General features: G+C 36.7%; 1 protein-coding gene across 1 annotated transcript in view; it reads left to right on the top strand.

Annotated features, from left to right (window-relative positions):
- Window positions 1-15,166, top strand: part of NUP210 (nucleoporin 210) — a 66,241-nt gene that overhangs the window by 24,229 nt on the left and 26,846 nt on the right. Inside the window, exons 12-18 of the mRNA XM_048046159.2 lie at window positions 2,969-3,124; window positions 6,181-6,379; window positions 7,659-7,804; window positions 10,413-10,634; window positions 12,333-12,506; window positions 13,748-13,940; window positions 14,228-14,334. Of these exons, the coding sequence (XP_047902116.2) occupies window positions 2,969-3,124; window positions 6,181-6,379; window positions 7,659-7,804; window positions 10,413-10,634; window positions 12,333-12,506; window positions 13,748-13,940; window positions 14,228-14,334 (1,197 nt within the window). The remainder of the gene's footprint in view (window positions 1-2,968; window positions 3,125-6,180; window positions 6,380-7,658; window positions 7,805-10,412; window positions 10,635-12,332; window positions 12,507-13,747; window positions 13,941-14,227; window positions 14,335-15,166) is intronic.

Raw genomic sequence — 15,166 nt, 5'->3', positions numbered from 1 at the left:
TGTAAAGCAAATGACTTGTCTTCTAGTATCTTGTGTATGTTCTACTGGAGAGAAGAACTTCGTGCTTTTTGAACTGAGACTCTCACCTCAATGCAGTATCCCCAAGATCCTGTGCTCCATGCACAGTTCCTGCCTCTCCTTTTTAACATGAAGAAGTGCCGAGTTTCGAGTTTGTCATCTACTAGAGAGTATACAAAAACAGACAGCAGGACACATGGTGTTTAAAGTAAATATATCAATCTTGTAAATATAAATTTGCATTCTCTAGTGTAAACGTGAAGTTATTTCCATTGAATTTGAAATTGTCATCTGCATTTTTACCTTTTGTGGGATTAGTTAGAATTCATTCATGCCATACCCAACCACACCAGCAGAGTGTGGTAAAAATTCTTAGTACAAATACGCATTTTTAGTACTTCATCATAATTTCTGCTAGAACTCAGTGAGGGAAAGTAAATGTCTTTTTATTCTGTTTTCCACCTCCTTTGCAATTCTATTCTTGTCTCACCTTATCTTCTATATATAATCAAATTTCTCATTAGAGAACACTTGTTCATGTTACTCAAATAATCTGTATCAATTAACTTCCTTTACTGCGATTTTTTTAAAATAAAAAAGATCTTTTTTTGACTCCCAATATTTAAATTAGCTTGTATTTACTGAAACTGGGATCATTCTCTCAATGCCCAGTCAAGAATACTCATGGTTGTTTACAGTGACACACAGCTTGATTATTGTTCCTTCTTGTACATTAGTTTTTGCCTTCTACTTGGTAGATTTTGAGTCAGGCTATACTAAATCAGTGAAGAGACCTGAAAATAAGATGAAAGAGTTTTTTGGATCTAGCCAAATTCTGCTTATAGTTAAAGTAACTCCCTCCAGATGGTATCAGAATGACTTCTAGGTTTTACTTTCTCAGCTGTCTTTGTTGGTTCCTGTATTCATGTTTGTGCTAATAAGATGGCTTCTGTTGCAAACATTTAGTTAAAAATAAATAAATAGGATGAAGATATTTCCTTACATGCACTAGAGAAGTGAAATGGCATCTTATGAAGTTAACTACGTGGATTTCAAGCTAGAGGTTATTTTTTCTAGTGAGGGCATCACCCTCAGTGGTAACAGTTTGTGAAGTTCAGCTTTGGGTAACAACTAGTCTGAAACAGAAGTTGGCTTATTCTCTCTTAGAGAAAACTGACTGCTTGAAAACAAAACTATGGTAATGCATTTTGTCTGTATCGCAAGGAGATGTGACTCTATAGTATTATCAAGAATTGGGTATTATTATGTGTTCTGCTCATTTCCCTGTTTTAATTGAAAATACAATTACAGAATGTTCTGAACATTTACATTCCTTAGCAAAACATTTCTTGCTATATCTTATGCATCATCTTCTTAACTATTCATCCACTCATCTTTGTTTGGTGCTCTTTGTGTAATCAGATTGTGAATGTGTTCGTAGAAAGGAAAAAGGGAAATTACTATCCTTTTGATTTTTCTGGTAGAAGCTATTAGGTAAGCTGCTGCATAATTTAGATTTATTTTCTACACTGTACTTCTAGTCAAGATTTATCTTGTCCATTTTTACATCAGTTTAATTATGAAACGGGCTAGAGCAAATGCTGAGGAAACTAAAGAAATTTTTTTAAAAATCATGTAAACATTGTTACAGTGTTTGCCTTAGTTTTCACTCTGAGGCAGTTTTGATATTTATTTTGGAGTGCGACAGTCACTTTTTTAAAATTTGCTTTAAAAATGCATTCTCAGTATACATCGCTGCAGTTTTATTCTCAACAGGCATTTCATCTAGCTCACAATGTTATCTAAAAGCTATATATTTTATAGCATTGTAATGATTTTCTATAGTTACTAGTGTTTAACATCAAGGAAGACAATTCTCTGCTTATGCTGGCTAAATGTTTTTTGGCCCTTGACTTTATAGAGTATGAACCTGCAGCAGATATTACCCTGTGCTGTCTGCCAAGAGCTGTTTTTCAGTGTGTGTAATCATTTGTCTCTGTTGGCATTGATCATAACCCCAAGTAACTAGTTCTTATCCTTCTGTGGAATAATTCCATTTACTTAAGTTGTTCCAAGCTTGAAACAAGCATTCAAGAGCTGGGAGCTTAAGGAAAAAGGGTGTGGTTTTTTTGTGGTTTTTTTTTTTTCCATGTGTGTGTTTTTGTGTGTGTGGTGGCATTGTTTATTTTTTTTATGGGAATCTGCATGATAAACCTGAGCTTATAAGTTTGTCAGTAACTGACTCTTCCCTTGACGCTTTTGTGGGAGTGTAGCCTGTACATCTCGCAGACCCTCACAGTGCTCACTGCAAGCATGGGCAGTTTCGATACATCTTAGCTGATTGATTGCTGGATCAGCATGTTTGTTGAATGGCTGCAGGTAGATGTGCTTATTTTCAGCGTAAAATCAAAGAAGTAATACCAAGAATATTTGTTTGTTTGTTTTTTCCCCCGTTGTCCCATTCCCTCCCTGCTTGCCCTGCTCCTTTTCTCTTCCCTTCACATAACTTAACAATTCTCATTGGCAGAAGCTAGTCAGTACAGAGTATCAGGTTAGCAGCTATGAGATCCAACATCATTGGATCTACACTTTGGCTATCAGTAACTGAAAAATAGCGGGAGTTTTCAGATGTATAATAATCCTGTGTGCCAACTTGTGAAATCATGTGCTGAGTCCAAACACTATCAATTTCTGGGAGTGTCAGATTTCTGCAGCTGGGAGATATATTTGGGTTAGTAGCACCGGTAAGTATGTAGGATATGGGCTTGAAGAAATCAGAAATTAAAATGAATGAAGAACGGTAATCTTCTCATTTTGTACTTGACCTTGCTTATTTGATAGTTCTGAGGTGTTATTTTACTTATATCCTCAATAATAGCATTGTTCATCAGTGTGTTCCTGGCTTCTCATGCAAAATCTTCAAAGCCTAAATTTTTTCTCTGTATTCTAGGCACATGGTGGAAGTGGAAATTTCAGCTGGTCCTATTCTAACCAGGCAGTTGCTACGGTGACAGTCAAAGGAGTAATGACAACTGGAAGTGATATTGGCATCAGTATTATTCAGGCAATTGACGTTCAGAATCCATTGCATTATGGAGAAATGAAGGTAAAACTTGATTTTCCCTGGCTGCTCTTAAATACAGCTTTTGGAAAATAGCAGAAGTTGAGAATCCCATAGGCCTTCCCCTTTCCAAGATTTTCCGAAGAGGTTTTCCTGCCTGCCCTGGGGCAGGTTAAGTGATTGGTTTCAGAGTTTATGCTTCTTCAAAACCAATCTGTCTCTTCTGTATTAATTGTAGTACTTTTATGCCTCCCTCCTGATTTCCTTGGTAAGTCTCTTTTTTGTTGAAAGTCCTGAGCGCAATAAGTGAACAGTTGTTCTCCTCTGGTCTAGCTATCTAAGCACACAAGCCAAATTAAATATATTTTGCAGGGTAAGAGGTGAACATTTTCCCTTGATACAAAATGACAGGTATCATCAAGATGTGCAAGGAAATTCCTGCCTGAAGAAGTGACTGGGATGTTATACAGTGCCACTTAACAATCTAGATACTAAATCTGGACAAGGAAAAAATAATCTTTTAGAAGGCTAAGAATGGAAAAACATACCTCCTGAGAGGGTGTGTGCCATCTCTGTGTATATCATACCCTATTCCTAGCATTTTGTCAGGGTGGTAAGTGCGTGATGAAGAATAAAGAAAATACAGGAACAGTATATGTAATTACGCACAGAACAGTGTGTGCAAGGATAAGTGAAGAAGCTGCTCTGTTTACTACTTCCTGTAAAACTACAATCTTAAATACTTTAGCATGTTATTGATTGGGAAATATTTTGTTGCATGCTTTGGATGCAAATCATTTTCATTAATGAAACTGTGTCAATGCGTGTTGCCTGTCAAGCTGTTGCCAGACACTTAATGTAGAATAAAAACAAAGTATTACTGTGTTTTGTAATTACTGCTGTGAAGCAGTACTAAGCTACTTTCACAAATTCAGATGTTTTAATCTATGCTTTAAATCTATGCCTCTTGCAAAGACCTAAGCATTGGACTGGAAATGTGACTGAAAAGAGGAATTTTGCTGCTGACCTCTTTAAAATTGAGAGTATACTGAGCATGTGTGACTGACCTGAGATCCAGAAACAATTTGTCTAACTGCATGGTCATAAATGAAATAGGCTTGTTTGTGCCATGCAGATACTGTTGAGGCTGGCAAACAACCTCCATCTGGCCAAGGCTTTAAAAAGGTGATAGTTCTTGTTTCTGAGGGAGCACAACAATTGATTTAGGAATCATGTCTTGCAAGCCCTGGGGCAGCGCACCTTCCTTCCAGTATACATGCATGTAATTTAGCAACTGGTGGGGAACAAGCTGATTGCCTTCAAAATACGTAAATTAGCTATGCAAAATACCTCATCATTTTAAAGTATTGCCATGTGCAGCACTGCTGTAATTGTTAAATTGCACTTATGTTTTACCAGAGTCCCACCTGACAAAAGTGTTAAAAATATATATATATATATGTACAGTTCTTGATTAAGACTCTCAAGTCTGTCCCAGAATGAAGAGAGAGCTATGTAGGCACACATCTCTTTATTTGGATGTGTGTATTGGGAAAGATATTTCTAACAAAGCTTTACGTGGAACTACTGCATCTACCAATGCTGCTGCTGTTGTGTGTATCTTCTTGTTGTTTTTTTGTTTGTTTCTTTTAGGGGAAATTAGCTTGTGTTTTTTTTTTTTGCGTGTGTGTGTGCTGGAATTGACTATATCAATTCTACAAGACGGATATGAGATAGGTACTACACTTCATGCTTGGTCTTTAAATGTCTTTAGTCTTCATGACTGGTCATTAAAACTGTAGAATTTAGTTTATAAACTTGCTCTGAAGTAGCTCCCTGCATAACTAGGTTTCAGCAGTGAGAAACAGTGACAGTTACCAGCAAGAGATGGAAGAACGAGGGCTTTCAGTTAAAACTTCTTATCCCCAAGCATAAGTCAAAGCCTGAAGACAGAAAAAAGTACTTCTCTCTATGTGAGCTTTCAGAGCAGTGTATTGCATAATCCAAATTGGTTATTTTTGAATGCCTTTGTTCTTGTGCTAGGAGTTGCATAGAGTATCTTTGAAGGATTCTAGTTACTGACCTCAGCGAGCAATAGGAATAGTCAGCTGTGTTCCACAAGGGTTACAATATTAACTCTACCATATGCTTCAATATTCTGTCTTTCAAGCTGTTTGCAGCTGGTTAAGAAACTAAGGTATTGCAAATGAAAAGCTTTGATCATAGTGATTGTTAGGAAATATGCAGTAAATCTGTGGCAGTTTCTTTAACAGTAATGGGAAGAAGTAGCAAATTACAATAATAAATAATATAGCTAAGGCTTGTTCATCAACATATTATATACAAGAGCATGCAAGTTCAGTTTCTGCCAGTCTTATTTTAGGAAGTAACCCTTTTAATTTCAAGGTATCTCTCAGATAAGCATTACTTGTGGAAGCAGAAGGTTTTAAGATTAGGCATTAGAAATCTGGTTACTTATTTTAGATTTCTGACATTACTGGGGATACCTTGGATGCCTTTGGAAATGTTTTGCCAACAGAAACGCACAAAAAAAAAAAAGGCGATCAAATAAGCTCATGTGAGAAAGGGCCATTAGTTCCCTCAGCTTCTGCAGACCTGCTGTGAGAGATCCAGGCTGGAGGCTGGGGACACTTGCTGACTATGTCAGGTCTAGCTCAAATATTTACCTTGTAGAAGTCAAGCTTGGATACTCAAGCTGGCCTGGTTGGTGATGGTATCTCCTGGAGATAACACGCACCTTAATCCTCACTTTATGATTCATGCAGCAGAAGGGAGAGTTGTGCAAGTTGCAGTAGAAGGATCCCCAAGCTAATGAGAACTTGAACTCTTAAAGGACAGGAACACTAACATAGTAGCAAGCTTTCCATGGCCTTTTTTGATACATTTCTGCGGTAGGTAAACGCAAAAGCAAGTTTGAATATGAGAGAGAATACTTTCAGCCATCAAAGGGAATCAGCAACTGGGACATGACTACAAGAGGGCTAATTAAAATAAGGAGAGCACAGTGAAGTCTTCCATTTCACCTGGTACCTTTTTGCAGATTTGATTCACCTCTGTCTTATGTTTCTTTCCTCTTTCAGGTGTATGTAACTGAACCTAGCGGGATGGAGTTCACACCATGTCAAGTTGAAGCACGTGTTGGCCAAGTATTGGAGCTGCCTCTGAGAATTAATGGCCTAACCAATGTTGAAACAGGCGAGACAGTCCCACTGAGTGACTGCTCACACTTCGATCTAGTTGTGGAAGTAGAAAACCGTGGCGTGTTTGTGCCATTGCAAGGTGATTTAACCTCATCCCTCCCTGTTTTGGAAGTTAAATTAAAATGTTACTAAATCACATACCTCCTTTAAATCAGTGTGTCATCTGCTATCTAGAGTATTGCTAGAGATACGCTTTTAACTTAGAAGATGGGGATCAGGGAGTAGGTATGCAGTTTTATTTTGAGAATGTATTTACTTTTTCATGCAGAACTTCTTTGATATTTTTGATGTTTTGTGGGACTCTGAAAGCATTTTGGCGACTAATTTGTTGGAAAAAGTGCAGTCTGTCATGTCTCTACTGATGCAGTATTTTTAATATGCTTCTGTAACAAAGCTGAATGTTTTCGAGGTAGCACTGGAGGATTTGCAACAACACTAAGACTAAGAACTGCTTTGCCGTTTGTGTCCAGCAGTGCTTTCTGTTCTATAAGACAGTGTTTGCTTGCAAGAAACTAAGATGATCAGCTGATAAAATTTTGCCAAAGCTCTGTCGTTCTAAAATTGTTGCTTTAAGAAATGTAGCAAGAACATGGAATCTACATGTTATTTTCAAAGATTGCCATTAGTATTGCTTGGCTAAATGGATATTGAGCAACGTGGTTGTTCCTGAGTCTGCTGAATTTAGTATGTTATTCAGATGTACTATTAATTTTTTCCCAGTTCCTCTTGTATGGAAGCTCTTTCCTGTGCTACCAAGCCAGTAAAACCAGTCTGCATTGTGCCATCTGTTTCCCTGAGAGGCAGCTATTTTAAATGTCAGTGCATAATTTGCTCTTGTACTGTTTTACTTCCTTGTTTTTTTTTTATTCTGCAAAAAGAGGGGTGAGGGTACACCCCCAAACTCCAAAATGTTCTGAGTAAGCAGAAAAGTTGCACAAAAATACCTTAACTTCAGCTAGAGATAACTGAAACTGTAGGCAATACAGCATGTTTGTGCAGGAAGGCTCATCTGAACCATGCGACTTATTTGTGCTTAAATACGATCCAGTTTCATCTTAAAACAGCGAGATCAAATTATTCTCATAAGAGAAAGAAAATCATATTAGTTTGTACCAGAGAAAAGACTCATGACCTGCTTTGGACAGGCTGAAAATAAAGTTTGAGAGACACGAATTGTTCAGTAATTGTTGGGTTTGAGATGAAAGACAGTAGTGAGTGTTTTACTTAGGTGGAGAGCGTTTCTCTAGTTACTTCTGGTAGAAATGCTTCTGCTGAGAAAAGGTATGTAGAGCAAGCATTAAAGTGTCTAGGCATTTCTCTCCAAATATATATTTATATGTTTTTAATTTATTTGATAGGAAGGCTTAAGCCAACTGCTGATTTTTGTAGTGGAGTCAAAGTGAAAGCTGAAACTCAAGGATACACAACACTTGTTGTTAGTTATACCCACAGTCATGTCCACCTCAGCGCTAGCATCACCATTGCTGCCTATCTACCATTAAAAGTAAGTGTTTTATTTGTTTGTAAAGCAATCCATACCTTAAAATGCCTTTAAGTGACAAATTACAGCTTGATATTATGTAAGTAGTAGGGTTTAAAAAAAAAAGTTGGATGGTTGATTCGCAAGAGAAGTCTTATGCTTTGGTTTGGGTCATTGTGTTTTAATCGTCTGTCTATGGAGCATATATGTGTATATATAAATGTTATATTTTTTATTATATATATATATATATAAATATGTAGTGGAGTTTGTCTACATAGATACTGTGTCTGCAACCCAGAAGGCTACTGAGTGGTGAACTAACAGATTGTTTCAACTTCTGAAGTGGAAAGTGAATTTAAAATCCTTGCCCATTTTTCAGATTTTTGGCAGAAGTCACAATTGCTGTCATCTGAAGAAATATGCAGGACAGTTAATAGGAATAACCCTCATCTGAGTGAGCTGCGGAGGAGTGGATATTTTGAGGGTGGAGGATAGCAAGCTTTATAGCAGAGTTCCTCTTTCTGGTTAGTTTGCAGTTACCTGACTTCTACAAGTTATTTTTTCTTTTCTTTTCAATTTTTTTTCTCAATTTATTTTCCTTTCATGTTCATCTTCTCATTGGAAGAGTAATAAGAAATTCAGGGGTAGGGAGCAAAACTGCCAGGTAAATTAAAAGCAGAAATTAAGTTGTTAAATAACCAAATTTGAGTATGTAAAATGCTGAAAAACAACTTTGTAGTAGAACATCCAGACAATTCATTCATGAAACTGAATCCTTCAGAAATTGTGTATCTCTTTTTTTAACAGCCTACTTCAATTAGTAAAATAACTGTTCAGCATACTCTAAATGGATTGAAAATGATGTGAGACAAATCTTTTTTTTGACTGTTCATTTTAAATAATTAACAATTGGATTAAGAAGGTAATAAGGGTGCAGTTACGATTCTGTGTACATAATAGTAAATAAAAGTAAACCTAGTTTATGATTTCTGCTGTCATAGTATATAAACTTTTTTTTTTTGCAAGAATGGAAAGCTGACATTCATATATGACAGTGAAAAGGAATGTTTTTTCCCTACAAATAAGAGAAACGTTGGATGGTTTATTAAAGAAAACAGGAAAAAAACCTGAGGACAGGGTCAGTATTTGGAAATATAACACAGTATACTTGCGTCTTCAGATGTCAAGCACTGAATCTGCAAAACTGAAGTTTAATAGATTTGACCATGGCTTTTTTCCAAAATCTGGAACAAAAGTTTGTGCAAATCATTCAGACTTGACTGTAATGATGATTTTACTTTTTAAAGATTCTTTTCTGACAAAAATGTTAAATTGCAGAGTATAATTCATTGAAGATGCTGAAACATCCTGAGCAGTGTGTGTAAGCTTTTCTGTTGTTAGCAGTACATGTGAGAGAGACACAGTCTCTTTAATGAGGATTTTTTCATATGTATGCCATCATTCCCGTTTACTAGCAAGCCCCTTAGGGCATTATAACACCATTTTTCATCTATAAAGTAAAATGATTCCAGTGTACATAACAGAGCCAAAATATACTGACAGGGAGAGTAGATTAAGTACACTTTTAAAAAATCTTTGCTTAGGTATTCTGTGCTTAAAGAATAGAGATAATTTTTAAATCTGTGCTAAGATAAGCTTCACAGAGTGAAGAATTTTTCTTTGAAGTGTACGATGGTGATTTCCATATTCGTTTCCCTCCTTTCTGTAGATTGAAATATTTATGATGCCCCAAAATGGAGGATGCGTGCATTTTTCTGTCAGATGTCTATCATAAAACAATTTATAGTATAAAAAGTGAGGAAAAATAAACAGGAGTCAAAGGGCAGGCAGACACTCAAAACTAAATCTCTTGTTTTTCCCGTTGGGCTTTTACCTTTTATATTACAAATATAACCAAGGAGTAACTGGGAGGAAAGAGGAACATTTATGCCAACTCTTCCCATGCTTCTCTCTTCCTACCTAAAGGCACCTGTGGGAAGAATTGAACCATCTCTTGTTAGCTGTTATTTCTTTCTTACTAAACTCAAATGGGGTTGTGGAACACACACTACAAATGGTTATTGTGTTTTAATATGTCAGGTTAATTTCTGTGATGATAAACAGCACAGTCTATCCCAGTGATGCACATCAATCTGAAATTTCTTGTAGAGGTTTGAAGTAAAGCTTGGGTACAAAAACAATTATGAGCACAGAACTGTGCTGGAGAGAGAAAGTGAAAGGATTTTTGAAGAGTAAAACTGGATTTTATTTCATTCATTAAAGTGATGTAAATTTGAAAAAATGTGTTAGATTTCTGTGCTCAGGAGAGTATATTCAGTCATTCTCTTGTGGTAGCTCTTCATGAAAGAGATGCGAGTAGAACATAGTTAACTTTTCTCTGCATCCTTGGGCTCTACTGAATAGAATCTGACTGGGTCGAATTGCTGTAGGTGATGCTAATCATTTTGGTACAACTCGGTTCTGAAATAATCAGATTTACAAACCACTGTAAGTAAAAAACATAGACTAATCAAAACAACGAATCGGACTTCTAGGAAGTTTCTTTTGCAAAGTACAGTCAAAGTATTTGTGAATAGAATCATTAATCCCTAGCTGTCATTCATTCCAGACTGTTGATCCTCCATCTGTTGCTTTAGTGACTCTGGGTTCCTCTAAAGATATGTTATTTGAGGGAGGACCTAGACCATGGGTACAAGAGCCTTCCAAGTTCTTCAGGAACATCACTGCTGAGGATGAAGAAAGTATTGGCCTGTCTTTATATGGACTTCCTACATCTCGGAATAACATCCAGCATTGGGTTAGAGTATCTTGCAAAAGTCTGGGAGAGCAAGTAAGTGCCAGAAGGTGTTTGTGTTGTCCTTCATCAAATGCTGAGCTAAGGCAATTGAGAACAGGCTTCAGACAGATTTATGATACCATATACCTTTTAAATAATGAGTAGTTTTTATAATAAGCCAGTAAAGAACTCACATTAAGTACATTGTTTATGCATTTTCTTCATTGTGATGCTGGTACAGGTTTTAGAGAGTTATTTCATAATGTTACGTTATAAAGTGGTTTATGATGGGTTTATTGCAGTATAAAGCCAAGTCACAGTAACCTTATGTTGTAGAATGCATTAGAACAGATAGATCCGAATAACTGCAGCTTGCTTCAGTTTACATAAATAGGAGTGTAGCAGAAGGTTACTGCGCTAGACGGACTCTTCAGTCTGACCTGCTCCTCTGAACCAAGTTATCTGACAGTGTAATTGTGTTTATTCAAACAAATAACAGTCATGTGAATGGCTGTAGTCATGTTCCACCTGGTCTTGTTTTCTCCAACGTGCAGAAGTGATTTGTCCTGCTTTATGAAGCATTTAGCTTTGATTTCATTTTTTTCTTTCTCCTGTAATTTTGTGACGCTTAAGCGTTTCAGTGTGGCTGCCAAATTGGTTAACTGGTTTCCTCAGCAGACACTGTACAAAGTATAGCTATTTTATGCCCAAAGAAGGGCAACAAAGCCAGTGAAGGGTCCAGAAAAGAATTTTTAAGAAGAGTTGCTGAGGGAACTGGGGTTGTTTAGCCTGGAGAAAAGGAGGCTCAGGGGAGACCTTACCTCACTCTGCAATTAGCGTAAAGGAGGCTGTAGTGAAATGGGGGTCAGGCTCTTCTCCCATGCACAAAGTGATAAGGGGAAATGGCCTCAAGTTGCACCAGGGGAATTTTAGATTGGGTATCAAGAGAAATTTTTTACTGAAGGAGTTGTGCAGCATAGGAATAGGCTGCCCTGGGAAGTGGTTCAGTCAGTATCCCTGGAGGTTTTCAAGAAAAGTATAGGTTTAGAACTTAGTAGTGTGGTTTAGTGGTGGACTTTAGTCCTAGGTTACAGGTTGGACTGGATGATCTTTAGCGGTCTTTTCCAACCTGAATGTTCCTATAATTCTGTTTCTGTAACTGGAGATTGAGAAAGGACCAAATATATTTTTGTTGCCTGTGACTGTGGATGCATTGGCTGACTCTCCTCGGTGTTGTCCAGAAGAGATAGCATCTGTGTGTCTTTGGCTACATAAGGCAGATAACCAGATCTGCCTCAGCCTGCTGGGATAACCTTCTCTGTGTTTATGTCCAACTTGTTTTGTTGAGGGTTAAAGAGGGCACGTAAAATAAAGCTCAAGATGTTTTGAACATCTTCAGCTGGCTATAAATACTGTCTTTGAGCTGTTCTATTCTCACTCTGACAAGAAAAAAAAACAGCCTGTTAGCTTTTTAAGTTACGAAAGGTTTGTTTGTGTCAAGCTAGATAGTAGTAAACATGAATACCTAGAAGAAGTTTCCAGGAATAGTACTTTGATAATGGCATAGAACTTCTCTTGAAATGTGTGTCCTTTTTAAATCATGTGTCTTCAATGGTGCTATAAATCCACAAGAAACATATTTTGCTTGTGTCTTTTGACAGCAGAGTATAACTGAGATATGTGAAATAGAATGTGCCTGAACTGAATAGTCTTTTTCTCTCTCCTCACTTTCCTGTTTTCATAATTTTTTAGGTTATTGCCTTAACAGTTGGAAACAATCCCACGGTGACCAACCCTTTTCCAGCAGTTGAGCCTGCTGTGGTGAAGCTTATCTGTGCTGTCCCTTCACGACTCACTTTGACTCCTGTTTATGGAAGTCCTCAGCTTGATCTCTCCTGCCCTTTGCTGCAACAAAACAAGCAAGTGGTAAGGCTGAGAAAAGAAACAAAAAAGTGTTATTGTAACATATAAATCAGTATTTGGACCTCTACATAAGAAACAAAACAGTTGATCTGAAGATTGCGAGGGTTGCAGTAGCTACAGGATTGTGGGCAGCACTTGTATCATTAACTGCTTTTGCAGAGAATAATCTAAATGTGAGTTTCCTGCAGTGGTCATCTGAATACATTTATAAAGAGATGTTATCAGAAAACAGGAGTATATGCAAAAGCACACATATTGTGTCTTCTCACAAAAGAATCACTGTAAGGGTTCAGTGAACCTGACCTGTCTCAAAACTGGGGCTAAGCAGAAGGGGAGAAGCGAATGAAAGCAAGTTGAACTTTTACAACAACAACAAAAAAAAGGGGGGGGGGTATATATGTTTCCAGTGGCTGTTTTTAAGGATAATCTTTTTCCCTGTACCATTTCACTCTAATCGAAATACTCCATTGAGTATATATAGAGATATTTTACCATGCATTATTATTAGATTATTATTACAAGTGTCCATTTGCATGTGCAGTGTGTATTGTTCAGTGACATCAGGTTTATTCAGTTTTGCAAATATGGGTGGTAGTGCATGGACAAATATGTATGTGTAGATTACCAAGCATTAAAACTTTCTTCTGTATCCAAATGAGTGCTGTCATACCTTGTCTGCCGAGTAAACTCTTGTTGTGTTCATATTGCTTAAGGGTATTTGCAAGTCATCCTAGTTTCATAAAACTGCAATACATATGGAGTTGAGGAATCTTTTAATGTTATTTCTTTTACATAACAACAAGATAAGTTTTTGCATATTATAAGTCATTTTAGACTTCACCTATTTTTCTAGCTCTATATGTGTCAAGAGTTAGACTATATCAGTGCACTGTTTTTGCTAGCACATTACACGAGATGAACATTAAAATCTTGTGCTAGATCTTCTGACTAATAGCAACATTTTTTATTTCTTTCAATTCAAAATACGATATACCTGAGCAGCGTAGTTTGGTGTTGGTTTAGAGTAATTTACTGGTTTAAAACTAAGCAAAACCAACAGCAAAAACCCCTTGCAGTTGAAGTACAACTTAATGACTTTGCATTGATGGCTTATTTTAATGAATATGACTCACGTAATGAATGATACAGTAAGTGTTACAGAACTCAAAATAACTTTTTTTTTTCTTTTCGTGATTAAAAATCCCCTTGAATCTTTTCAGTTCAAAATATTCATTCTTTTTCAGGTTCCTGTTTCAAATTATCGCAATCCGGTATTGGATTTGTCTGCTTATGACCAACAGGGAAGTAAATTTGATAACTTCAGTTCCCTGAGTGTTATCTGGGAATCAACAAAAATGTCTTTAGCTAATATTGAGCCTAATATGCCAATGGAACTGATTCTGAAAGAAGATGGAAGCAGTCAAAAGAAAATGCATGGTAAAAATTAGTTTAAATGAGCATTTCATTATTTGAAGAGTCCAGGATTAAATCTATATGGTAGTGTCTGATCTTGATTAAGAAATTAATGTAATCTGCAGTCGTATTTCAGCTTGTCCTAAACTTGCATTTTAAGCCTGCGTTATTAAACAAAAATAAACAAAAAGCGTATTTTTAGTGAGGAAAGTCATTGTTGTCTTAGAATGACAATGGAAGAGGTGAACAGTTTATACTTTGTCTTTTCCTGCCTCGTAATCAGATTTATTTTGCTTTTTGTTTGGTTCCAGGCTTACAAACTGTTCTAGTTCATCACAAGTCTGGAACAACTGCTATTTCTGCAACTGCAACAGGATACCAACAGTCTCATCTCAAGGCAGCTAAAGTAAAAATACCGGTACTAAGAACTCATTTTTTGTTGTTTTTTATTTTGGGGGGAGAGGCAAGGGGTTGGGTGGGCAGGGCAGGACGTGGAATTATTTCCCTGTGATGCCTAATGTGTAGTATTTGTATACATTTATTCCCCCAGTGCATAATAATCTAAAAATAAGGCAACTCCATAACAAATTCTGAAGACAGATTCATACCACTAGATTTTTTTAATGTTTATGGCTTTCTTTTTTTTTTCTTCATCATTATTTTCTGCTATCCATATCAAATATGTCCTATTCTTTTCCCTTTACATCTTTCATTTAGTTTTCTTTCAATCCAGACTTGTTTAATGAACTGGTGAAGCTCTCCTACTTATCCTTCACCAAAGAAACCATGTGCTTAATGCAGTTTTTACACAGGAAGGCAAATGTATTATTTCCACTTGCAAAACAGGGTAAGGATGTTATAGGTGAGCAAAGCAAAAGCTGGCTGATACTGTCATATGAACTGTATGTAAAATCTGTACTCTGACTAATGCCCGTTCTTTGATCTCCATTGGTCATAAAGAAGGGAGAGGATACTCACTTATATGGTGCCAGCCATATAAATGAGTTGTAATGACAGAAGTCAATAGCCATTCCTTACAATACTTAAATCTGTAGACATTTAACACATGGAAGAACAGCAGCGAAAAGTAGAGATGATGAGCAAAGAAGGCAGATGTAAATGGTAGTTGCTTTTCTGTTGGTGGTGGTGGTGATGTTTTATTTTAACTAAATAAAAGGGCAAATTTCATCCTGTGGAACACCCTGACATGCATAGTAAGTAACTTAAAATATTGTGCTTCTCTAAATGGA

The sequence above is a fragment of the Anser cygnoides genome, chromosome 10 (genome assembly GCF_040182565.1).
Source record: "Anser cygnoides isolate HZ-2024a breed goose chromosome 10, Taihu_goose_T2T_genome, whole genome shotgun sequence".
NCBI lineage: Eukaryota > Metazoa > Chordata > Aves > Anseriformes > Anatidae > Anser > Anser cygnoides.
The sequence above is the reverse complement of the archived record's forward strand: the minus strand, read 5'-3'. Positions and strand labels throughout refer to the sequence as shown.